At 38.2% G+C, this 27,415-nt stretch overlaps 1 protein-coding gene across 2 annotated transcripts; it reads right to left on the bottom strand.

The window, feature by feature from the left end:
- Positions 1-688: 688 nt before the first annotated feature.
- On the bottom strand, positions 689-27,324 carry LOC133861574 (DExH-box ATP-dependent RNA helicase DExH6-like). Of its 2 annotated transcripts, XM_062297366.1 has the most exons (14): positions 27,027-27,324; positions 24,995-25,085; positions 24,494-24,806; positions 24,315-24,389; positions 24,033-24,077; positions 19,402-19,492; positions 19,233-19,291; positions 11,654-11,815; positions 5,216-5,268; positions 4,463-4,496; positions 4,246-4,335; positions 3,154-4,158; positions 1,536-2,627; positions 689-1,409 (listed from the first exon to the last, which is right to left on the bottom strand). In XM_062297366.1, the coding sequence occupies exons 1-14, from the start codon at positions 27,160-27,162 to the stop codon at positions 933-935; spliced, it is 3,723 nt and encodes a 1,240-aa protein (XP_062153350.1). In that variant the 5' UTR covers positions 27,163-27,324; the 3' UTR covers positions 689-932. The 2 variants fall into 2 exon arrangements, with proteins under 2 accessions (XP_062153350.1, XP_062153351.1); XM_062297367.1 differs by lacking the exons at positions 24,995-25,085; positions 27,027-27,324 and having other exon boundaries at positions 24,002-24,077; positions 24,494-24,633.
- Positions 27,325-27,415: the final 91 nt, after the last annotated feature.

Raw genomic sequence — 27,415 nt, 5'->3', positions numbered from 1 at the left:
TCTCAAGTCGTTGCCAAGTGATGTTACTGCGCTGAAACTGAAGTCTATCTTAGAGGTTGGTCATAAGGTAAATGATTCCATTAAAGACCCATTCAAGTAGGAGACTTAGTTGGGAGGCGTTCGTGTTGGGTTACATGTTAGAGTTCAAGGTACGACCACTGCATAAAGTTATTATTATAAGTAAGAAATATTTAATTAAAAAAGTGTAAAGCACCCCTTAATATATATATACGAAATCTGCACCAAAAATACAATTTAGTAATAAGCTTGTAATATTATTAATATTATTATTATTTATTTATTATAAATAAGTAATAAGCTTGTATTATATACACCGTCTTTGCTGTACTCTCCACTCACTCCACCTTTTAACATTGAACTGCATTAATTAGTAGAAATAAATTTTGATTTAGATTACTAATCCTTCCATTCAAATTGATAATAACTCTGAAAACAATTAATTAATGACATGGCAAATGTTCAGAAAAGTACATAACCTATCGCTATAACAGACTTATCAATTTGGTCCACAAAAGAAGTGTATTAATCGAAATTAAAAACCTTCAAGGGCAAAATTAAAACTTAAAAACTGTAATGGTTAACGAGTAAATCTGTAAAATATAATTTAACCAAAAAAGTTAAAAAGGAGTATTTATGATAATTAAAAGACTCATCACAAAACATCCAGTTCCAGTATACCTACTTATCTCTAGCAATTTTTTAGCCGGATTTAGTCACAAGTGAGTTTAGCCTCAAGGGGAAGAGGGAAGGGAAGATTCAAACCAGTCATCTTCTCCGCTTCATGAGAAATAATCCCAAACCAATTGCACTACCCTTAAAAGAGTTCTCTTAACCTTTTCATTTTTTTTTTTTTATAGAAGAATCAAGTCCCTCCATTCATCGTCATGTCCACAACATACAATTAGCTTTCATTATCTAGACCAATTCCCCCGCTGCCGCTTAAGAGAGTCTCCCCTTGGATCATGCGGGCCAAACATTCCCAAACCATCACCATCTAAACTGGGACCGGGAACCCATGATGCAGGTCTCTGACACTGGTTCATGCCAGCTGGATTAAGTGGCGGCCGAACTTTATGACTTGAAGGATCGCCCAAATAGGCTGTTCCCATTGGTGCAGGTAATCTAGTATTGTGATGATGGGAAGGGGATTTCTGGAGTGTGCCATGGCTCATAAGCGATCTAAGGAACCCATTTGAATTCTGTACCACCCCTTTTCTCCTCCCTGGGGCAGACTTGTCAATCTCAGTAGCATTTACCATTGAAGTCAATGTGTCCACTGCCCCTAATGGCACTGAAATTCCGGATAGCCCATCTGATGATAGAATGCAGGCCATAGCATGTATAGATGCCCCTAAAACAGGAGGAAGAATGGTCTTTGGATGTGTTACCTACAAAATATAATCAAACGGTAAGACCAAGCGATTAACGATTAGGCGAGAAACTTGCGTGCATTAGTCAAAAGTGCAACGCATACTTCACTAACACCCACAAGTAAGAACAATGGAAGTACTTACTTTGAATAAGATTGCTGCAGCTAATCGCTCTCTCAAGCAGTAAATTTGAGCAACATCAAGTGCTGTTGACCCAAAGAAAAGCCACCGATCCACAATGACTGTAACTGAATTATCAGGATACGACATAATCTTCTCTTCGCGCACTCCACCTGAGATCTCCATACCATCTTCATCACTTTCATCTTCATCGGCACCATCATCACTACCATCATCACCATAGTCTTCATCATCATTGTCATCATCTTTTGCTGGAGCAACAGCAATCTCTGTTGCAAGCAATAATAGTGGAAGCGGCCCAGCCACAGTACAGTTCCTTATGACCATACCTCCATCCCCGCGGGTTATCTCATCATATATAATCAAAGGACAATCATCACTTTTCCTTGATGACAGCCTATAATTAGTGGAATGAGGGTGCAAACGAACTTTATCACCACCAGCAGTCTCTATAAGTCGTTTTCCACTTTTATGCGGCGGACGCAATCTCCCCACCATTGGATACAAACCAGCCACAAGCACTGCATGGAGTATACCTGGGTCACGTGCATTCAAGCTACAACTTGAAATATCATCAAGAATAAACCCATTCCGGATTAGTTCATTTTGGAGCTGCTTACGCATGCCAGACAACATATTCATAGTGCTTTTGGAGACAAAATACTCCGAACAGAACCGTGCCTCTTGACCCCTTTGCCTAGCATTCTTCCAGCACTCAAATGCAGCTATTACGGCTAGCTGATCACTGTGCCCACCATACAATGAGGCAAGCTCAGATTTAGCAGCATCAGCTCTCTTCTTGTCTTTTGGTAACATGGGAAGTGTAAATGGATTTCTATAGTCAGAGGCACATGCCAGAGTCAAGGCTGGGTCAAGGCAATTCATTAATATAGCAAAGAAAAGCATCTTGCTTGTCAATGGATGGACAGGCAGAGAACCTAGCTTTTCCCCAAGTTCAGTCAGCTTTTCATCAACTGACAAAGCCCCAATATCTTGAAGAACTAAAACTGCATTTCGTATGGTCTCGAAAACTGGAGGATCTAATGTCTTCTGCAAGAAATCTTCTATCTTGCAATTTGGATCAAGCAATTTTACCTGTAAATGAGAAACAATTTTAAAAATGAAACAACACAAATATTACTGTTATTCAGAACAAATACTGTTTCAATTCCCAAAGTTCATTATTTGAAAAAGTGGAGGAACAGGCATTTCTTTTATTCCAGAACAGAAACAAACATTTTCCATGGAAGAGTGAGAAAGAGAGAGAGTGAAAACTCATAAGCACAAGACGAATTATTCATCTCTTTAATCAAAATTCCCAGCATGCTATCAGCATGTGAATATATCTTAAAATAATTGTTTGATAAACGCAAAACACGTGCACCAAAAATGGTGTTGGTTTATTACTGTAATCTTCTGATTCATTTTTTCTTTCCTTTTATAATAGGTCAAAAACATGATTTTTTATTTTTTTTTTCCTGAATTGGTTTTCAGCCAAAAAATTGCTTCTGCACACTGATTTAGCAATAAAGATAGGAAATGCATCACAAATGGGTTTACACGATCTGGATTACCCTGACAGCTTTGGCTCAGAAACAATGTCATTAGGAGAGTAAAGTACCTGCAGACATAGTTCCTCAATTGGAATTCTCTTAATTTCAGGAACTTGAAATTCTGGCAAAGAAGCCGCTCGGAGTTTTGACAAGAGATGATAACATATTCCAGGTTGACAGCGGCCTGCACGTCCTTCTCTTTGCTTGGCACTTGCTTTTGAGACCCAAGAAGATTGAAGAGTTGAAACATTATTATAAGGATCATAACTTTTTTCCTTCATACGACCGCTGTCAACAACATACACAACATCATCAATGGTAATGGCAGTTTCAGCAATATTGGTTGCAAGAACAATTTTGCGGCAACCAGGAGGTGGACGTTTAAAAACCTTCTTTTGTTCTGCAGATGGAATCATAGAATGAAGACATATTACCATATACTTGGAAGAATTTTTAAAAAACGGCAACGCAATTAATTTCTCCCTGGTTTTATTTATATCCTCCCATCCTGGCAGGAAAACAAGTATAGCTCCATCTTGTGAATCAATACATATTTTCCTTATTAACTGCACTATAAGAACAACATCAATAAGTTCAGGATTGACTGTTCCTAGATACTTATCAAGTAATTGTTGTTCTTCAATGGAGTTGGAAATGGCACTTCCCAAGTGTTTTTTAATTATTTCAGCAGTTTCCAGTTGGTTTGCCCGTTCAGCCCAGACCAGTGCAGTAGATCCATCCTTGGCCTGTAAATGGCAGTCCGCCCCAAAAGATAGGAGCATGCAAACATCAGCCACCCTACCCTTTCCAGCAAATACCATCAATGGTGTAACCCAAGTCAATGAATGCTGGTAATTGAACACTTTTTGGGTTCCCTCAGAAGAAACTAATTCTAGGAGTGGATCAAACTCATCATCAGTCCAAGCCAGATAAATAGCTTCATCTAAAGCAAGCTTATCTTCCTCTGTTAACTCAGTGTCCTCAGTAGGGAGACTGGATATAGTATTATCGAGATGATTGTATTCCTTCGATTTCAGGATAGAAAGTATGTCCTCCAAATAATAAGTTTTAACCTGCAAAAGAGGGGGGGAAATTGCTAGGATATTAAAACTGAAATCAACAAAGATAATTGAAAACTAATAATCTCACAGAGGTTTTACAGGATAAGTGAACCCAGGGACACGGATGATTGGGCAGCCACCAAAATATTGTGAAAATCGTTCAGCATCAATAGTAGCACTCATAAGTATCTGTTGGTTTTCAAAACATAAGAAAAGCCCACTTCTCGGTAAGCAGAGATCCAGAATAGGAAAACATCAAATATAAAAGATCATAATGATAATGATAAATAATAAAACAATAAAGATTAGAACTAACCAAACGCAGATGAGGACATGAATGAAGCATGTCTCTGCAAATAAGAAAAAAGACACCAGTGAACTTAATGAAAACCAAAAGAAATATCCAAATTGATTAATAATTGAAAGCTAACTGACAACTATGCCTACAAGCTGTACGCTTGTCATGTTCTATAGGCAGTTCAAAAAGAGGTAAGCTTTCTAGGCTACAAACTTAGCTTAGAAATGGAGAGCAAATTGAAGAAATGACCTTAAATCTTTGTGTATTGACCCCGAATCGAATTGTTTGGGATTCCGAAGTTAAAGAAATCATTTTATCTACTAATAGTGGACAAATTGGCATATTACCCAATCACGCGCCTATTGCCACAACTGTAGATATAGGTATTTTGAGAATACGTCTTAATGACGACAAAAAAAAAAATGAACTCAAACACGCACCAATGCTTCTACTCAAGGGCACTTCCAAAACCTGATAAGGATGGGTGAGGTAATTGGTTCAAGTGAGATGGGGCGTGTCAGTTACATACCAATCAAAGAAGAAAATATTAAAATAAATGAATGCAAACACACAGAAATGCTGAGTCGATGAATAATTGACTCTGTCAAATAATAATGTCTTGATGCCACATTTCTAGGAGTAGCTTTTCTGACATTTTAAAAGTTCAATAACCAAAAAGAAATGCATTTTAAAACATTCCAATCATACCCATATTCATATTACAAGACACAAATCCATGTTTACTTGAAGCAAGTCTCTCTTATGAAATACCTGAGAATTGCCAACATGAAATCAGAGTAGCGATCCCTTTCATGAATTTCATCCTGAAAAGTAAAATCAAGGTCATTGCAAACGTTACATTAACTATTTAAGTTCAGATATATTAGAAGAGTCAGTGGGTGACTCTTCTAATATATCTGAACTTAAATAGGGTTGCGCCCCTCTGCGCTTTTTAATGAATTCTTACTTATAAAAAAAAAATATTAGAAGAGTTATCCATCAGTAAGGAGCAGTCCTGTATGGAGGAATATTGTATTTTACAAATTAATAAATAATAGATATATATGGACGAGCCCACATGACCATCCAACAACCACTAGATTAAGTTAGTTTCCCCATGACCATCCAAAAATATAGAATAAATGAGCTACAGCGTAACAGTTTTTTATTTTATTTTTCTAAGAGAAATTTTATAAAAGGTGAACACTCTCCTGAGTATACAGAGAGTATACAAAAGGACACAAAAACAGAAAGAGCAAAAAAGACGAGAATCAAGAAAAAAAAATACCAACAAAGACCCAACCACAGTAGAAAACCCAAAGCACCCTAAAAAATACGCAAAAACCCTCTATAACATTACATCACAGCAGCCCTCTTGCTTTTTCCCTGAGTAGAACCAAGACTCCTAGCATCATAATTGATATCGCACTCATGGTTCAACAATCAACTCATGGAGAATAGATTTTTGGATTTAACAACATTTGCAGACATACCACCATGTATATGTTATCACATAAATGTTTTCTTAACAGTCAAATCTACGGACCAAGGAAAATCCATGTATAGATAAAAAGCGCTAGACTTTTGTTTCCAATGCTGATCATATCATCCTTCACAAAACTTTATAGGTTCTCTAAGTTATCTATTCTGATGTTTTCAATTTAACATAAATCTCATTAAACCCTAAACTTTTCAGAATTAAGGCATCCAAATATTCAAAAGCATCATACTGATATTTTCCATTTAATTTCTTTTTCACATTCAAGGCAGCTGACTACACAAGTAATATAGCCACCGCAAGTAAGCCAATGGGTAGCATCATCAATGATGAGCAGAACATATATATGGTTAGATACCAATACCGAGGGAGGGTGGGGAGCCAAAAAAGAATGGACAAAACAAGAAGGTAACTGTTAGAGAAAGAGCGAAGGGATAGGCAAAACATGTCCACTCAGAATTATCGAATAATTTTTTTTTTTTATAATTACATTTTCCCTTCATGAATTACAGGCTATTGTCAACATGCCACTATGAACTGACACCTTGACCAAAAGAGAGCATGCAACTACCATTTTTGTACCTTTACCCCTATTCTATTAGGGAATCTCGTTAAATTGGACGGAATATTTGATTTTTAGAATTAAACAATTACCCCATTCCATCAGTCAAATTCGTGAAAAGACTTAAATACCCTAACTCAAATTTCAAATTTACATATAATACATTAAAATTAAACAATTAAAAAAAAAAAAAAAAAACCCATCAGCCACCCCCTCTATTTTTCCTTTCTTTCTAATAAAAAAAATATTTTTTTATTAAATTACTGTTTGAGGGTATTTCTGTCTTTAAACAAAATTTAACATCTAAAAATCGAATATTCCGTCCAATTTAACGAGATTCCCTAATAGAATAGGGGTAAAGGTACAAAAAATTATAGTTTTATGCTCTCTTTTGGTCGAGGTGTCAGTTCGTGGTGGCATGTTGACAATGACTGATAATTCATGGGGGGAAAAGATAATTACCCATTTTTTTTGGATAAATAATAATTTATTGAAAATAAAACAGGCAAAGATCTCCTACACGAAATGTATACCAAAGAGACTGCTACACTAAATATGTCAAAAATCTAAAAAGTTAACAAGATCTAAGAGATTCGAAGAGGAGAAAGAAGAAACATAGACAATAACCCAATCTAAGCGGGATCTCAAAAAAGTTGATTTTAAAGAAAGCACAAGAGTCATGCAATCCTCACAAAGGGGCGACGATTTCTCTCCAAATGTTCCACATCAAGAACGAAACAATAACTTTCCAGATTCCCTCTTTGGAATGTCCACGCCCTTGATTCTTCCAATAATGCAGAATCTGTAAGAAGTTATTAGGCATAGTCCACAAACTCTGAATAAGTTGAGAACCATGTACAAAAGATAACTCGTGTACTCACAGTGGATGAGGAGGTGATTCATAGTCTCCTCATTCTTTTTGCATAAGCAACACCAATAAACCAGAGTAAAACCACGCCTTGAATATTGTCAACCATGATGCTTCTACCCAATGCTGCCGTCCATATAAAGAAAGCTATACGGGGTGGAGCCTTAACCCACCAAACACTTTTCCAAGGAAAAGGGCAAGGGTCTCCAGCTTGTAAAATTTTATACTAGTTCTTCACATCAAAGTCGTGACTACTAGCTGGAGTCCACAACATTCTATTTGCTTCCCCTAGATGAGTTCTCAAAGAATATAACAGATTGAGGAAAGAATCTAAAGATTCATCTCCCAATCCTAAACTGCCCATGTAAATCTTGGATTCCAATGGAAAGAAATGCCCGAAGAATCCAAATAGTCCAACACCATGGCCTCTTTGTCGTGAGCTATCGAATAAAGGTCTGGGAATATACTCTTGAGAGCAGCTTCTCTGCAGCAAACATCATGCCAAAAGCGAATGGGGGACCCATCCCCAACCATGAAGGAGACAGTTGGAGAAATTCCCCTAGTAATATTTTATATTCCTCCAAAGAGACGCCCTGTAGGGCCCTTGAGCTACATCTGAGCACCAACCACGTCTTCGGACCCCATATTTCTCATCAATCACATTTCTCCAAAGAGGAGTCTCCTCTTACACATATTGCCAAAGCCATTTATCGAGTAAAGCTTTATTGAACACAATCTTCTAACTCCCAAGCCTCCTCTAGGAAGTGAGGAGCAGATAGTCTTCATGTTCACCAAATGAAACTTGGGCTCACAACCCATTCCATCCCAAAGAAAATCTCTTTGAAGGCATTCCAATCTCCTAGTGATACCAGTTGGCAAAAGAAAACGGGACAAAAAGTACGTAAGTAAACTGGATAATGTACTCTTGATGAGAATTAGATGATCTCCCCGACACAAATAACTCTTTTTCCAACTAACCAATCTTTTCTCTATTCTCTCGGCGACCCCATCCCAAATAGCTTTTGATTTCCCAGAGAAAGTCCCATGTATTTAGTATGAAAGTAAACTGGATAATGTACTCTTGATGAGAGTTAGATGATCTCCCCGAGACAAATAACTCTTTTTCCAACTAACCAATCTTTTCTCTATTCCCAAATAGCTTTTGATTTCCCAGAGGAAGTCCCAAGTATTTCATGTGTAGAGAAGAGATGTTATAGTTGAGAATATTGGACAGCTCTTCCTAATGCAAAATGCTTAACAACCTTCAAGGAAGCTGCCCCTCCACCAGAATCCAGCAATGACTGGGCCACAGCCACCGAGGATTCCTCGACAGACAGAGGATCCACCCCCTTTGAGCGCTGTAGAAACTTAGTCTCACCGTCAATATCTATCGTCATTGCCGCCACAGACTCTACAACTAACTTTGGAAAGGCTTAGAAACCGACAATGCTAGAATAGAGAGACGTATCCTTTCTCCCAACTCTGTTGCCCCTGAGCAAATGTCTCCAAATAAAAGCGAGTTCTGCCTGGTGAGGGTGGGCTGATTCCATAGCTCAGCAGACCCAACACCATTGCTAACCGGTCCCAGAGATGGCCCCTCAGACCTGAGAGAATCTTCCAGAGACACTAAAGACAACATCCCCTTTGCCGTAGCAAAGAACCCAGCAGCAACAATCAAAGGATCAGGAGAGGAAGTCGGGAAGGGAGGAAAGACAAACCTTGGAGGAGCTATGTACTACACCGCCACCACCATGAAGGTTTCTTTTGCGACCACCAAAGCAAAACAACCGGCAAAAGCAGACCTCACCTGAGAAGACCCACTCTGGCAGACTTCCAGATCCGAAACACACCCACCCCCGAAAGTCGACAGACCTATCTCCACCCTAGAAACAGCCGCTGAAGTCGTCTCCAGCCAGTGAGAACTCCCATGGGCAACCGTTGGACACTTCGCAGAAACAAGACCCGCTTCAGGGTTCGACACAGAACCCTTGAACTCAGAAACTTCTAACATCTCTTTGAATCTGAGTTTAGGCAAGAACCGGCCTAAACGAAATCCTTTGATCTTATGGCCTAGACCGAACCCAACAAATCGACCCGAACCTGACAAGCAACTTACTCCACATACGCAAATTCAAACTTGAATTTGTCATCCTTGCAGAGCCTGCCGAGCCTCAAACAGAGAGACCAGCTTTGAGATTCTTCTTACCCAACGGACAGAGCAGCTTCTCCTTGACCAACGGATCAAGCAGAGACGAATGCAGCAGCTTCTCCTTGACCATCAGATCAAGTGGAGGTTTCTCCAACACAGAGCAATCCACCGCTGATCTCAAAACCTCAAAGTCTTTAGACCTCACCGCCGGAAGGAAATCAATAGCACACAGCTCTGCCAACGGAGCCCACAACCTGGAATGACATAACAACTCCGACCGCACCACCTCCACAAACAACAATGGAAAACCACCCACGATGGGCTTCACCGTCATGTCAGGGCACGAGTCCAACCTCACCACCTCCGTAAACGAGGGTCCCGACCTATTCAAAACCATTCCCAGCTTGGCCCCTCCTCCTTCCCACCCTTGTTCTCCGCCGAAAACGAAGACCCACTCCCATACCCCACCATAGCAAAAAGGAAGTCTTTTGCCTTTCTTAGCTCACCGGCAAATTTGTGCCAGCCCCACCCTCCCCGACCCTCAGGGATCATTAGAATCCCTCTCCGTCCGCCCATCCCGTAAGCTGCCGCCTCTAAAAACAGGCTTTCTTTGTTCCCACCTCTACGCACGATCAGAACCTTGGTCCCCTCCCTAAAAGATTTAACAAACTCTTTATCTCGAAGGAAACCCAAAAGAACCTCAATCGTCGACGCTAGCCAAACAGTGCACTGGTTGCTTAGGATGACCTCACCAAAGAAGCCTTTCCTCTTTTCTTCCACCCGCAGCACCGACGCCCCATCCAAGACCGAGAGCACAAAAGATTTCGACTCCACTAAGAACCTCCTTTCCATCTCAAGGCTCACCTGAACTCAGCTCTCCATGAGATAAGGAGAACCAGGCTAAGATCTAGCAAGACGCACATACACTCGCCACCGCTAGGGAAAAGATAGAGGCAGCTCTTATTCTAAGGAAACGGGAGGTTCACAGCAACTGTTATTTCAAGATATTTCACATCATGTGCTGTAGAAACATCATGTACTTCAGAAACATTCCATAATTCTAATAAAGACAAAAGCTTCAACCATGATTCTAAATATTTCTAATTTTTGCCAGGCGTATATTTGTTAAAAAAAAAAGGCAATAGCCATATTTTTTTTCTTGAAGGAAGCCAAGGGTCAAGATTTTTGCAACCTCGGTGTCTTTTTCTCTCAAAAGAAAGCAGCAGAAAATAAAAAATGTTGTCGGTGACTTTCATCATGCAAAACTCCGAACCATTCCAAGGCCACAATTCAATAACATAATATGGAGAAAAAGGATTTGTTCTGATATTACTAATCTTATTCGCCCTCACTCTTGTCATCATTGTACACAAAAGGTAGGAAGAAACACCTTCACCTAAGTTTTTATCCCCTTAATCAACCCCTATAAATCCTTCACCCCTCTTTTCATTACTTCTTATAATTTATCAGAAGAGTCTTCCATATCATTGGTCTTATCTACACTTGTGCCACCAATATAATTCACTGTCCCAAAAATTAAAACTGATTAAAGCTACCCCAAATTTCTTTTTGAAAGAGAGTTCTCTCTTTTATCCAAGCATGTCATCCTGGTTACAGTTATTGATAGAAAATGTTACTCTCCCTTCTCCAGCATTCAAGTCCATGTGTTTCTGATTCATCATTATGGTATTTTCACACATCTAGTTAAAGATGATTCTTATGTTTACCTAAATAAAAATCTAAAGATCGGAGGAAAAAAAATGCAATAATTAATTTCTACTTATATATCTAGCTCTGATTGACACAATGATAGACTAAAGCCGGGCTTAGGTGTGGTCCCTTAAAAATCTAGGAAAAACATAAAGTTAAATTATGAACTTGCTCTATGATACAACTTGGCAATGATACTAATAGAGTATGACACAACTCCAAGCAAGTAGACCAGTGACTTCACTTGATCATTCCCACATTTTTTACTGACATTAACTGTTTCCCCCACTTGTCGAAAAGAACTTTTCGTTAATGAATGAAAGTGAGAACATCAATCATGACATCTACATAGCAAAAAGTGATCTTACCCTAGTATAAGGGAAGAAATTGAGAGAATCTACTAGGTAAACAAGAACACCTACCACAATAATGTGAGTTATGTCTGGAAAATCTTGTTTTCCAGTTTTCATTCCAGCTTCTCTCTTTGACCTACCAGCACCACTAGAAATTAACACCCTCAATAGAATCCCATTTGTGCAAAACACAATTGATGAGTTCCTTCCACCCTTGCTTTCCAACCGTATCTAACAAGGAGAGAAAGATATAAGTTAGTTATACTGCAAGAGCTCAATGTATAAAGATAAACAAATAAAATATAGAAGATGAATTCAAACTAGATATTCCTTGTACTGCCATATATGAATAAGTAAACTTTAGCAATAAAGTTACAAATTCAGACTATTGTCGTGCAAACCCAGGGTAAGTGCTAATGCTTCACATTGAAAAATGAGCAAATTATGTTGACGCTTCCCAAGTAAATACCCCATTACTTTTTTATGAATAAAATTTATTAAAAGAAAAAGACAAAAGCCCTCGTACACAAAAAGTACACGGGGGAGACAAAACACCCTAAAGGCGTCTAAAATCTAAAAAGTTAACAAAATCTAAAGATTCGAAAATGAGAAATTAGTACCATAGTCTACAACCCAATCTAAGAGAGATCTCAAAAAAAAAAAAAAAAACGGAATTTAAACAGAGCACATTGGACTCGCAATCCTCAAAGGTGCCAATTTCTTTCTCTCCAAATGCTCCACATTAAGAAAGCAAGAATAACTTTCTAGATAGCCTCTTTAGAATGTCTCCGCTCTTGAGTCCTCCAACAATGTAGCAATTGTTGGATATTGCTAGGCAAAGCCCACGAAACTCTAATAAGTTGAGAACCAAGTATCAAAGATCACTAGCGTACGCACAATGGATGAATAGGTGATTTACCGTCTCCTCATTCTTTTTGCATAGGCAACACCAAAGTTGTTATCCATGTAAAGAGAGCTATGCGGAGTGGGGCCTTAACCTTCCAAACACTTTCTAGGGGAAAAGACAAGGCTCTCCAAACTGAAAAGTGTTATAATAGCACTTCACTTCAAAGCCATGATTGCTAGCTTGGATCCACAACATTCATTCTATCCGCCCACCCCGGATGGATTTTCAGAGTATAACATATTGAGGAAAGAGTCAAGAGATTCTAAGTCTCAATCATGGACTACCCTAATGAAACTCAGATTCCAATTGATATAAGTGTTGGAAGAATCCAAGTAATCATACACCAAGGCCTCTTTGCCACAAGCTATTAAATATAGTTACGGGAATGAAAACTTGAGAGCCACGTCTCCGCACCAAACATCCAGCCAAAAACAAATGTGGGACCCATCCCCAACCTTGAAGGAGATGTAGTTGGACAAATTCCTCAACCCATTCCTAATCTTCCTCCAAAGGCACACCCTATAGGGCCCTTGAGTTTCCTCTAAACACCAACCCCCTCTATGGATCCCATACTTCTCAACAATCACCTATATTTGCAGAGATTTCTCCTCTTGCATGAATCTCCAAACCATTTACCGAGTAAAGTTTTATTGAATAGCATGAGCTTTTTAACGCCCAACCCTCCTCTACGAACTAAGGAGCAAATAGCCTTCCAGTTCGCCAGATGAAAATTATCTCACCACCTATTCCATCCCATAGAAAGTTCCTTTGAAGATGCTCTAATCTTCTAGCTATATCGGCTGGTAAAGAAAAAAAGGGACAAAAAGTACGTGGGTGAACTGGATAACGTACTCTAGATTAGAGTTAGACGACCACCCCGAGACAAGTAGATCTTCTTCCCATTTTCTCAACTACCCCCATCCCAAGTGCTTTTGACTTAAAAGAAGCACCCAGTGGAAGACCCAATATTTCAAAGGCAAAGATGAGATACTACAACTAAGAATATCGGTCAACTCTTCTTGATGCGATACCTCCCCCTCACTGCAGCTAATTCAAATTTCCAAAGATTGACCCTCAAGCCAAAATGGCCTTAAAAACAGGAGAATGTTACCCAAATTATAGATTTGATTTCGATCTGCATCACATAATAAAATGTATCATTTGCAAAAGGGTGGGAAATTTCTAACGGGGCAACATTTTGGATGTCTACCCGAAATTTAGATAAATAATTCGAAGCTAGAGCTCTGGAGAGCATCCTACTGAAAGCCTCCATGACAATCACAAATAGGATAGGCGAGAGAGAGTCCCTTTTGGCGAAGGCCCCGAGAGCTACCAAAGAAACCCTACCTACCACTGATCGAATAAAGAAATGGGCCATGGATATACAAGTAGACATCCATTTCCTCCATTTAGTACCAAAGCCAAGACGCCTAAAGAGATAGAGGAGAAACTCTCAATTGACATCGTCGTAGGCTTTCTCTAAGTCCAACTTGTAAATAACCCCAAGAATTCCCAATTTCAAACTATTGTCCAAACACTCATTTCCTATAAGAACTGAGTTTAGATTTGTCTCCCCCGTAAAGGCGTTCTGATTGTTCGATATGTACGATCCTAGCACCTGTTTCATTCTGATAGCAAGGACTTTAGCCAAAATTTTATAGACACTCCCCACTAGGCTGATAGGTCTGAAATTCTTTACTTCCAACTGTCAGATCCTCTCAAGGATGAAGGCAATGAAAATAGCATGAAGACTCTTCTTGAACAACTTATGCTCATGAAAGTTATGGAAGACACGCATAAGATCATCCTTCACTACAACCTAGCATGACCAAAAAAAAGCAATAGTGAATCATCCAAGCTCAGCACTTTGTCGCCATCCATAGTAAACAAAACTTGAAGAACTTCCTCCTCTTGAAACACTCTCCAACCAATAGGCTTCTACACAGACAAAAAGGGAAACTACAAACCAGCTAATTTGGGACGCCAATGAATTGTTTCATTGAAGAGATTCTTGTAATACTGAATGACGGTATCATTGATCGACTCTCGATCAGAGGTAACAGTTCCATCGATGCTAAGACTGGAGATAAAGTTGTTTCTCCTGTGAGTTGGCAAGGTGGTAAAAAATTCTCATATTATGATCCCCTTCTTTTAACCAATCTGCCTCCAACTAACTTCTTGCATAAGAGCAACATTCTCCAAATCCGTTTTCATCATAGCCCTTCTAACTCATCCTACAAAAGACTTCTCTTCAAAAAAATCAAGAGATTGGATCTCCTTCATTAAGGATTTATTCCTCTCCTTTGCATTTTCGAATACCTCCTTGTTCCAATGTTTTAAACAAGTTTCAATAATTTTAGTTTATTAGCCAAAAAAAACAAGGAGTATTGAGGAACTGATTCGAATCCCACCAATATTTCACCATGTCTACAAATTCTTTGCTTTCAGCCACATGTTCTCAAATTTAAATGAGTGCGACCTCTAGACAGACCTTCGTTGTCAAGCAAAATGCGAAAATGATCTGATAAGGGTTGAGGAAGATGGTGTTGGACCAAGTCTGAGAAATGATCTTCCAAATCTAGAGATAAATTGGGGGGCTTGGTTATTATACCAATTTAAAGACCCTCCAGCCAACAAAATACCCATCAACCCCTGCTCTAAAATGAAATCTAAAAAATTCCCTCATGGCAGAGATTAATCGAGTTGCACCAAACCTTTCATTCGGGAAGCATGAAACATTGAACTCTACCCCTGATAACTATTCTAATATATAATGTCTTTTGGAAACTGCATTGGGACATAAACTCCCAAAAAAAGACTAATCAAACTAGTCCAAAACAGATTTGAATTTTGCATGAGATATGGAAAGTTCCCACGGCCTCTTCAATGCATTCTACTACTCGTTTATCCCACATTAAGAGAATACCCCCTGAGGCTTCTCCAGCTACCAGAATAGACCAACCCGTGAAGGTCCACTCCACAAGCCCAAAACAATACCGGCTAAATCTTCTCCATTTTTGTTTCTTGAAAACACACTACATTAGGCTTCCAAATTTTCAACAAGCTGCTAATGTTGAACCCTTTCCCTACATCGTTAAGTGCTCAAACATTCCAAACTAATAATTTCAAATTCATAATGGGATGAGGTTTGAGTGGAGTCCTCTCAGAGCCGAAGTTCATTAAGCAAGACAAATTTAGAAGCTCCCTAGCTTCTTTAACCCCGCTCCCTATCTCTTTTTTGATAGAGCCCCACAATCCGCTGTAACCCTTGCAGCTAGATTCAATAGCCAAGAACAAATCTAAAACGTCTTGTTGAAAACCTTCATGTGAAATCCCCAAGAATTTTTCTAGACCATAAATACATCTCTTGACCTAGGCTAAACTCTCAAATTGTTGCGTACAGAGAGAGGAAATCTCAGGAGCGATACAAAGGGTACCCTATAGCAAGAAGAAGGAACCATAGAAACAGGACTAGTGCGCTCAGGATCTGCTATGATAGTACTCTCAAAAAAAATTGAGCATTTCTCTACCGGAATCATACATAGAGTCAAGTAGATTCTCTTGCAAAAGGCAAACATTAACTACTCTCAGATTCGCTGGGGTCCCCCCTAGAAAATGCAAATTTTGGGAGAATCCTACTATCGTCAACTAGGTGAGAGAACGCATCTGGACGAGATGAAAGGGGGAAGTTGCGGCGAAGGGAGCAAACCTCGAAGTTCTTCACCAATGGAGAAAACCTAGCCATCGATGAGACTATAGCCATGCTCACTGTCGAATTCTGATGCTTTAATTCCAACCTTGCACCGACAATCATCAACGATTCAACTTCCGTCAAGTAGTGTGGCGAGAAGGCGAGCAAAGCTACCCCACAAATGGTTCAAATGGACCACTCGCCAGAAAATGAAAATCGACCCGAATCATAACATGTTAACAAACAAAGGTTGACAAAGAGATGAAGCTCATTCAATAATAAAATTATGGAGGCCCTCCAGTTACAAGAGGGTTGAAATGGGTTGTGAGCCTAAAGTAGAGCATGATGCTGCAACAATTGCCTTAGACCTAGATGGCCTCAAATAAAATGGGCCTACAGAGATTTTTTTTTTTATGAATAATAATTTTTTTTAAAAAAAAAAAAGGCAAATCCCTCGTATACGAAGAGTATACAAGAGAGTTGAGGCATTAGCTTCTATTAAAATCTAGAAAACAAATCAGATGTACCAGATTCCCTGAGGGAAAATTGAAAACATATACAATAGCCCAATCCAAAAGAGATCTCAAAAATGAGGATTTAAGGAAAAGGACATTAGTCTCGCTATTCTCAAAGAGTCGACGATTCCTTTCTCCAATGATCCACATTAAAAGAGCAGAAATAACTTTCCAGATAGCCTCGTTGGGATGTCCCTGCCCTAGATATTTCCAACAATGTAGAAGTTGAAGGATGTTACTAGGCATGACCCGAGAGACTCCGAAGCTATTAAGAACTAAGTGCCAAAAATCAACGGTATACTCGCAATGGATGAGAAGATGATCAAAACACATGGGCCTATGGAGATTATAGGGCCCAAAACACCAAAAGAAGTATTGCATGATATTCCCTGAGGCCCAACCTACTCTAGGGTCTTGTGGGGCTTATTCATGTGTGGTACCCACGAGGAAGCCACCTTACCTTTTACCCAATTGACGTGGCGCTTTCCTTTATCATACACGCAGATACTGAGTCGAGGACCTTAGCTAGTGTCGAACCATCCTAAAGAGTACTGGAAATGTACTCTTTTGGATTTGTGTAGCTTCCACGAAGGAAAATATAGTGCACCCGCCTTACCGCCCCTAATATTAGTCTTGTTTTGGCAGTATTCAAACAACAGGAGGGACAACAGTGTTGGCCATGTTGGGCAGCTGCACTATTGCACTCAAAAGCTTTCCTAAAGGGCTGAACCTTCTCGTGAGCCACGACAGAGCGCACCACCAATAGAAATGGTTGGGCCATCCTTTTTGGCTACCACCTGAGAAAAAGAGCGATTCGCAAGAACAAACTGAGACACCGGTGAGGGTCAAACAACAACCGGAGGTGCGCTTTTCTTAGACATATACGAGGATAGTAAATACAGCAGCAACTCCGTGAACCTGCACCAACCTCTTTTCTTCTTTCCTTTGGGAATGAGAACAAATCCCCTCCGGCTACCGCCAATGAACTCTTCAATGGCCATGTAACTCCCATGGAGATTACAGTGCTGAACAAAGAAGGCGCTCTGAGAATCTTTGAACTTTCGAATGAAACCCACACTATTTTTTTTTTTTTTATAGGTATGAAACCCACACTATTTTCCACTCTAGCCACAACTTCAACTGTCAAGAGAAACCAAAAAGCTCCATCTCTCCTCAAAAAATCAAACAGAGATCCCTTCCCTCATTCTTCTACTATTCTTAACCTGAAGGAGTTTTCCCCCTGGCTCGATATTCAACTCGAAAGATTTCGCTTCTACGAAGAGAAAAAACCTCCCCATGTAGCCTCCTCATACAAACTCAACAAAACAGTGCCCACACATCAAGCTCTTCATACATCGTCAATAACATCATCCCAAGACACCCAAGCAACCAACCAAGAACTAAAGAAGACAAAAAAAGAAGAAATCCAACACACCAACACAAAGAAGAAACGAGACACGCCCTCACACGCGAGAGAGAGAGAGAGAGAGAGAGAGAGAGAGAGAGAGAGAGAGATTCAAGAACAAATTAAGCTAAATACTCCATTACTATGGCTTCATTAAGCTAAATTACCAAATTACATACAAATTATAATATTATTTCAAAGGAAGAAACAATAGCAAATTAGTGTGAAAAAGCTCATAGCAGGAGTATATCCCAACATTATTCTTTTTCGAAAAATTAAACAAAACATAATTCTATAACAAGTAGTCTATAATTTGTTCAAATTCTTAGATTGCAAAGCACTAACGTGCAAAGTCTATATAAGATAGGAGACCGGGGAAAAAAAGAGCTATGCTATTGACAGACCCTTTCATAGTAACACTAATCAACAAGCCTCTCCTTTTTTTCTCATTTTGTTTGAGGTGAGCCGAATAGAGAATGAAATGCAGAAATAGGGGAAGGATTCCAAAACTTTCTTTTTTTTTGGTTTAAGGGCTGCTCGCCCTACCGAAGCACTAAAGGCTTCCGGGGCTTACACCTCCCTATTACACAACCTATAAAAGGCTTTCAGTAGTGCCCCCAACCCTTTGGCGGGATATTTTTCTTTGTTTACCGCACGTCTAACCCCAGGACTTTCAATACAATAGACCTGGGGAGAAAATGCCTCAAGATTTTGGGATTTTTCGGCCTGTTCAAAAGGGGTCTTTTTCTTTCCTGAGGAGCAAATGATTTAGCTTACTTTTTGGAAGCCATGATTCGAGGATGGTGGTCGGTATTTTCCCTACCTTAATTCCTTTTTGAGCAATTTAATCTCACATAATTCTTATACAAGTAGTATATAATTTGTTCAAATTGTTTGAAACTTAGCACTAACTCACAAAGTCTATAAGATACGTTTTCCTGTTAACAAGTTCCTTCCCCAACTCCTGGGGTAAGAAAAAAAAAAAAAAAAATTTCCTTCACCAATGTCACTAGCGTGTGGTCCAGAAAAGAACAGTTAATTACCACAATTTTGAACAAATGTTTCTAAAAATGTTGCATTTATTCAGTATACATGATAGCAGGCATCATAAGACAAATAGTGAACATTACCTTGTATCCAATATCATCTCCAACATTCCCTCCTCTTTCATAACAGATTCTCTCAGCAACTAAAAAAAATACTCAGTTTCAAAATTTTGTGCATCTTAAGAGGCAACAAATTATAACTTATATTATTAGAAAAATAATAAATTTGGCGATCATGGCAATGAGTGCACACCTGAGGTCGCTGAGATACGTCGAGGTTGAGTACACACAATTTTACAAGCCTCACCCTTACTCCACATGTAATCTAGAAGAAATTGAGGGACCTGAACCATATTTGACATGAATATTAGTAAAACTAACACCAAAAAAATGCTTAAAAATATAGAAGTACGTAGATGTGTACATATGAGTGTGTTTCGCTACATACAGCGATCTAACTATTTGCTAGCCAAAATCATGATATGTCACAAGCTGAAAATGTTCTCGATAACTGACCAAAAGCCAAACAAAAGTATATCATAAGAAAAGTTATTTTAGCTTCATTTTTTCATACTTTATATCTTTGGATGGTAGTTTTTGTCCCTTTTGTCGCTTAATTTTGGCGATTTTCTTGTTTGTTTTTTGCTTTCTAATTAGGTGCTTCCTCTTGTATACTTCAGGTATGCTTAGGGGCGTCTTATGCTTTTAATAAGACCATTTTATTACTTATCAAAAAAATAGTTAGCACATCATACAGCAGATCAAGATTTGTATGTTTCTTCATTAGAGAATGACAATTGCTCTATTCTTTAAATAATATACATTGCAATATATATTTTTTTTTATAAGTAATTGCAATAATATAAAAAAGCGCAAAGGGGCGCAACCCTTATACACGGGAAGTATACAAGAGAACCCCTAAAAGGGACGAATAGAGAATAAATTTAAAAATTCAACATAAGTAAAAGAGCTAAAACAATGATGGGGCGCTATCCAAAAATATAAAGTATTGAGCAACCGCTTCCGTAGCTCCACCATGGATGTCTCTACATCTTCAAACAGCCTAGCATTCCGCTCCCTCCAAATACACCACAGCAAGCATAAAGGAGCTAACCGCCAAGCCTCTATAGCATGACCACCCCCCAGCGCCGCCCCCCAACTATTCAGCAACTCCAACACCGTACGTGGCATAACCACTCAACCCCAAATAAAGTAAGGACATAGCTCCAAAGAGCCTGGGTGACCTTGCAGTGAAGCAACAAGTGATCAATAGACTCCCCACTCTTCTTACATAAACAACACCACTCAATTACTATCACTTTCCTCTTACGTAAGTTATCATGCGTCAATATTTTGCCCAAAGCAGCTGACCAAACGAAGAAGGTCACCCTAGTTGGAGCCTTAACACGCCAAATATTCTTCCAAGGGAAACACGGGACAAAAGGGTCATCTTTCCTAATAAGCTCTTTATAGAAGGATCTCACCTCAAATAAACCTTTTTTAGAGGGATTCCACACTAACCTGTCACCCTCCCCATGTCGAGCCGAACTGGAGTATAGACGATCGAAGAAAGAAAGGACCATATCCAACTCCCAATCCTGGATTTGTCGCGTGAATAGAACATTCCACTGAATAGCACCATTATGAAGCACCAAATTATCTTCTACCGTCGCGTCTTTATACCTTGCTATACTAAAAAGAGCTGGAAAGCATTGCTTCAAGGATCTATCCCCACACCACCAATCTTGCCAAAAACTAATATTTGATCCATTCCCCAGTTTTGCAATATATATTAAGAACATATTTAATCATAGCCTCTAGTGTCCACAGCTCTATTCTTTTGTTGGTATTGACGATTGGTAACACTTCATTCTTGATAAAAATCCATTCATAAAAGTCAATGGGGGTTGGGCTAAGATCAAAATTTCATATTACGCTTGGATTTTGAAACTCGAGAAACACAATGTGAGTTTATTAGTCATAATCTACATACATATAATTATATGATCATGCATATAATAATCCGAATTTTTAAAAAAAAAAATAGTGAGACAAAGATTACCATGATTGGATCCAAGAATGCCTTTTTATCTGGAAAATCAGAAATTATAACTAGGATTAAGTATAAAAATACGTGTATCTCTTGGCAACCAAAAGGAACTTCTAATATATGTATACCTCCACAATGCACTTCTCCACTTCATATATGCTGTTCTAATTCCACATCTTATGTCCACGTCCATCTCAACTTAACTTTAAAGACTTCTTGGCCGTCAATGTCCGGATTATACACATTCTCTTCCTAATTTTGTTAAAATGACATTCATATCTTAGTCCTACTTAACCTAAAATCTTTAGGACAAATTTTTCCTCCAAACTGGGTTGGAGGAATGACCTAGTTTATCAAATTGACTTGTATCCAAAATGAATGTGATTCCCACATGCTCTACTAAAAATGCATGTGAAAATCACATACATTTTTGACACATGTTAGTTTAATATGATGGGTTGGAGGAACAATTTGGAGAAAAACTTTATCCAAATCTTTATATTCTAAAGCATGTCTCCATGGTGACACTAGAAATTAAACTTAAATTCGGTTTTGTTTACTAAAACTATCTCATTGGCAAGCAACACACACCAACGGACATGATAAAGACTGGGATCCTAAAAGTTTGTAAAGCAATGTGCTGCCAAAATAAGCACTACCATGATTTCTAAACGTATTTTCAACCTTCCTTAATTAAGGAAAAAAGTCATAGCAGGGGTTTTTTGGTACATTATCAAATCTGAATTGTTTGGATTTGAAGTTCGTCGTATTTGTTTGAGATTCGACCAATTTATTTCTCTTTTTGTTAGGTTTCAGGTTTTCAGGTTTCCTTTTCCTAGTAGGAGAATGAGTCATATTTAGTGAGTAAAATTCTTTTACTTATCAAAAAAAAAGTATGTAAAATTCTTTTCTAAAATTCTTTTCCTTTTCTAACAGGAGCTTTTAACTTTTCCATATTAAGCTAGGACTCAGCTACTATACAAGCATTGTTAGAACTTGATGACTGAAATTTTCAACTTACCTCTCTTTTTTATCATGAGACTCCATTATAATTTTCTAGGTGAGAATCCTAGAAGGCCTTGGAGAGACCCAAGGTTTCCTAATTCTTTCTTCTTTACTTTCTACTTTTTCTTTAATTTTTTACCACATCAAAACCTCTTACAACCGCAACCAACCCATAAAATCCTATTTTATAACCCTAACATATCCCACTATCAATAAACATAAATAAGTTAAAAAAAACTTCCAAGTTACTGATCACAGTACTGTTCATGTCACCATTCGAAGACCCATGGACAGCAACTCTGATTCTTTTCTTTTTTCTATTTTTTTTTTTTTTTTTTTTGGTTCTATAATATTTCAACTGCAAACCCTCAGTTAAGTTGGCTGTTTTAGCCTGCATTATTTTCACCAGCAACTGCTAGCTAATGTACACACGTTATGACCAGTACTAAAAATCAACTCATACGAATAGACAAATTGCAAGTGATACAAGGCACTCCTAATCCCTTACAGTATACGCACTGTTGAGTTTTGTAATTGGTAGACAGAATATAATTTAATAATCACCACAAAAACTACTTGTGCATTCTAAAGATGGTGTTAATTCATATTTACCGAAGAGCATATTGAGCATTATGATAGGTTTTCCTTCTTCTTTAAAGTTACCTCAATATTCCAAACTGGTTAGAAGTTGCATCCACTTAAAATTTTGCTTACTGTTTGTTGCAGCAACAAAAAGCTCTTGGAATAACAAGAACAAAGTAGTTAAAAAATAGGGTATAGTTACTTATCAAAAAAAAAAAAAATACGGTATAGTTTTTATATGGGGCCTAATTGTCACCCTTCCTAGGCAACTTTAGTTACTATTAGGCTTATTTCCATTTTTTTTAATTTATGTTAGTAGTATTATTTGGTATTTTCTTCAGTTTCTAATCAAGTCGTTGTTGCTCTGAAAAAATTAAAATTAAAATTAAGTTCAATTAAAGACAGCTGGAGTAAACTGGGTTATATCAATATCTAGATTTGCTGGAGTTGGCTGTACCAGAGGCCTATCAGTCCCCTTTTAATAGTTTCCTACTTGCTTTAGAAGTTCTTTAATTATCTTTTGTTTTATTTAGGAATCCTAGCCATTGTAAGAGGAGTGGGAATAGCCTATAAAAATACTTTTATGTATGATTGTGTGATGCAATTCAAACAAGCTATGATGCCTAAGGAACCCCAGGAATGATTTCTAGCTGCTTCGTCTCTTTCTCTACTTCATTCCTTCTATTTTTTGTACTAATTAAAGCTCTTAATTCCCTAACGAGGTCTAGAAATAATCCCTTTTATATCCTCAACAACTATTTACTAAGCTCTGCTCTTTTCTCCTTTCAACTCATCAAAACCTAATTACAAAGATACGCAACCAGCCACCCAAACAATGTTCATCTGCACTTTTCACAGCCTCAGAACAGCCCTGACTTTTGGCTCCCTTCCCTTTATTGTAAACCCAAATCCTAACCCTTTTCTTGCATCTTTCAAACCCTAAACCCTAACAATTTACCACCCTTTAGCCAACTAGAAATAGCCCTAATCAGCAGAAGAATCATATTTACTCTGTCCTACATCACTATTGGATTCTAATATCATTTTTTTCAAAAAAATAAATGCAAAGAAAAAAGGTGTACCACCCAATCAAATACTTCACACATGATGCACAATTAAGTATAGAAATCGGGGCATATGAACTATTAAGAAAAACAACATAATCAAAAAGGACTAACTTAAATGCCGAGTTTCAGACAAGTTGTGATAAGTATACCACAAAGAAGACAAAGCAAAGAATTGGTAACCTGCGTGGTCTTTCCACACCCAGTCTCACCAGATATGAGAACAACCTGCTTTGAAACACGGAAAAACCAGTAAGTATTCCGTAATGAGCCTGAAGTCCAATTATCCAAACTACAGCTCAATATAGTAGGAAAAACACAATTTCCAGCGCACAATATCCAAATACGTTGGTACAAGGACATATTTGGCTTATATGAGGAGTATCAGCAGTAAAGTCATGCATAATGCAATTTGCAAATTGGTAACTACCAGACATTTCTAAGATATGTAAATTTTTAAATAACCTGGTGAGATTCAATTGTCGATGTAATGACATCCCTGAAGGATGTAATTGGAAGCTTAGACCTCACTTCAGTGACCTGCATGCATAAGATCAGAGAAATATTTCATAAGAAAACTATAAAAATGCAAAGCATCCAACAATTTTCATAAGACGTTAATGAGTTCATTAAGTAAGAAACACCTGCTTCAAATATGCAATCTTTTCCATTTTTGAAGAAAGTGACTCCACTTTCTTCGCAATTTCTGCTCTGCTCATTGAAGGCTTGCAGAAAATATCATCTTTCTTTTGTCGTATTTTATCAATTTTTTCAGTTTTCTTCCCAACCATTTCATTGTCCACCTCTCCATCATCAGGTGGGTATCGAGTAAACAAATCCTGTAAAACCACCTTTCCCTCTTCCGAAAATGTCAAATAAGTGAGACTGTCCAAACCCTTGGCGTTATCAATCTTCTTTTTAGTTTTGTACACGGAAACACGCCGTTGGATCCCACGCCTACCCGAATTTTGTAAGAAACTAAATCAGCAAGTGGTTAACTCAAGCTAGACCTAAAGATGTAAAGGCATCAACTTTTCTTTGGAAGAACAAAGCTAGAAATCTAGCAGCAGGTAAGGTTCTTTTGAAATTTAAATGTTACAATCATCACTGTCAAATAAAGTCAACACATAACTAAGAGCACTTACCCTGTACTCTTGGAAGTCATACCCATTTTCCTGCATAATACATGCACTACTGCACGTTCGTGGTTTGACAAGTTTTCTTCAAACTTGTAAACTGCATGTAACATCCAAAAGTCCACAAATAAGTGTAAAAAACTTGGTAGACAATTTTTCCAATAGAAGACGGATAAGAATTAGAACATTTGCAATAGGAGCAACAGCATATACTTTATGCATAAATGAATTTCCAAATAACAGCCCAGAGGCCCCTCAAATCTAAATAACACCAATCCACATGTTGATATCCCCACAAACTACTCACAACATTACTAGATATGTAATCCACTTAGTGTAATAAAGGGGTGCCTTACGCTTTTTTTATGAGATTGGTTTCTTACTTATCAAAACAAAAAAAAAAGATATGTACTCCACTTTAGTTTCTTGCAAACAAATAACATTTGCCTACCATTGTCTTAGGAAGTTTCTAACTATAAGGTGTCTGTCCCATCATTCAACACTCTCACATCCCAAGATAGCAGGCTAATCTTTTTAATTCTCTACTTTCTTTTTGGAAGCGCCTCACTTCAATGGCCGTAAGCAAGACCTTAAGCTCCTCTTTGAAGCCCTCACACGATAAACAGGTTTCCTTCACTTTCTGCAAAACCCAAGCAGAAGACTCTTCTAACCCTGCACATTTCTGATTCACCACCCAGGGGTAAAAGCTCAATAGAATGGGCTCTTCCCCATAGAACAATTGCATATCCATACAAGGCGAGATTACCTTATCATGAGGACTGAACACTTTCACACTACCCATATCACACCCATCCACCTCGGAGGATAGAATACCTTTTTGAACACTTTCACACTACCCACATCACACCCATCCACCTCAGAGGATAGAATACCTTTGTCCACCACCCCTATATTCCGCCAACGCCAGATACCAGCCATGCCTATTAGAACACCATTGTGCTATAAAAGCCTTGCTCCCAACCCTTGATGATTTAAAAAACTCTGTCAACTCTACTCCTAGGACAAACGCCTCCATAATGGCTGATAGCCATGCGACACTCACCTTACCCATGTACACAGCTCGAGATATCCCTTTGCTCCTTTCAGAGAAACGTAAATTGACAACCCTTCTTCTACCAAAAGCTCGAAGGCTTTGGCCTCAACATAAAACCAACTCAAGAATCCCATTAAAAAAATACTAAAACGAGAACTACAAAAACACCAGTAACCTAGAGTAACACAGAAGAAGAAAAACGTTGGCATGCACCTACACGAGCCATCGATAGAGGAGCATTCTAAAAGTGTACTTCCACTCCACAAACTTTTATCTTCTTTTCCTTTCTTCCATTTTCAAAGCAATTAAACAAAGTCCAATGCACCAAACAACAAAATCAAGAGGGAAAAAAGTTTCTGAGCCTTTCATACCTTCATTTAACTAACTGAAAAAGAACCTTCAGAAAACAACATAATGAACTCAACTCTACCAAATCCCCATTTTATATCTTTTAATGCCCTAATGAAACCCCACAACCACCAGACTAATCAAATTGAATTTAGAACAAAAAAGCAACACATACCCGTTTTCTTTATTATTATTTTAATTTGACGGAAAAAATCCAGCACATATACACTCGTTTACAAACATTTCACATATCATTATGAACAAAGAAATGTGCTTCAAGAAAAACACCATAATGACCAACCAAAAGCCACACCCACGATCAAATACACTAAGCCCATAGCCACTCAAAGCCCGCATAATATTTCTTCTTCCAAAACAAAACCCATTTGTTATTTCAATTCTCTTATAATATCAAATAAACAGCCCCTCTACAAGTACACCGCAATATAGTCTTTAGTTATGAGAATGCCAAATATCTCCATCAACTCACAAAAAGACTTCGAAAGCAGCACTAAAACCCAGACCCACCATCAATTATACTCAACCCAGAACCAAAAATACATAACCAACAAATACCCACGTATTATTTCTTCGCTCCGAAACCAAAAATGAGCAATTATATTAAAAATTTATTAATACCTTCATCTTTTGATTCATGGAACTTTTGCAGTTGTTGGGATATGCTAATAGTCGTAGCTTCGGCAATGATCAGCCTTGTTGCTTCATCCATGTTGCCGTTTTGGTCTCCTTTCCTCTGTTTCTTCTTCTTTGCCATCTTTGCTGAATCTAAATAGATGGGAAGGTACCAGACCCCGGAGAATAATGGAAGAGTACAATTACAAAGCAGCAAGACACGACTGTGGTTGTGTTTTAAGAGTCGGCTTTTGCGTCTTCAGCCCTAAGCATATTCTTTTTGATGCTTCCTCGTTTCATTGGCAAACTCTCTACCCCTTTTTTGATCTTTTTTTTTTTTTTTTAAGTACCATTTTGCCCAATGTGATTTCAAGTTTTTATTTATTTCTTTTTTT

Source organism: Alnus glutinosa, chromosome 2, assembly GCF_958979055.1.
Source record: "Alnus glutinosa chromosome 2, dhAlnGlut1.1, whole genome shotgun sequence".
Lineage (NCBI taxonomy): Eukaryota > Viridiplantae > Streptophyta > Magnoliopsida > Fagales > Betulaceae > Alnus > Alnus glutinosa.
This window is presented reverse-complemented; position numbering and strand designations above follow the sequence as displayed.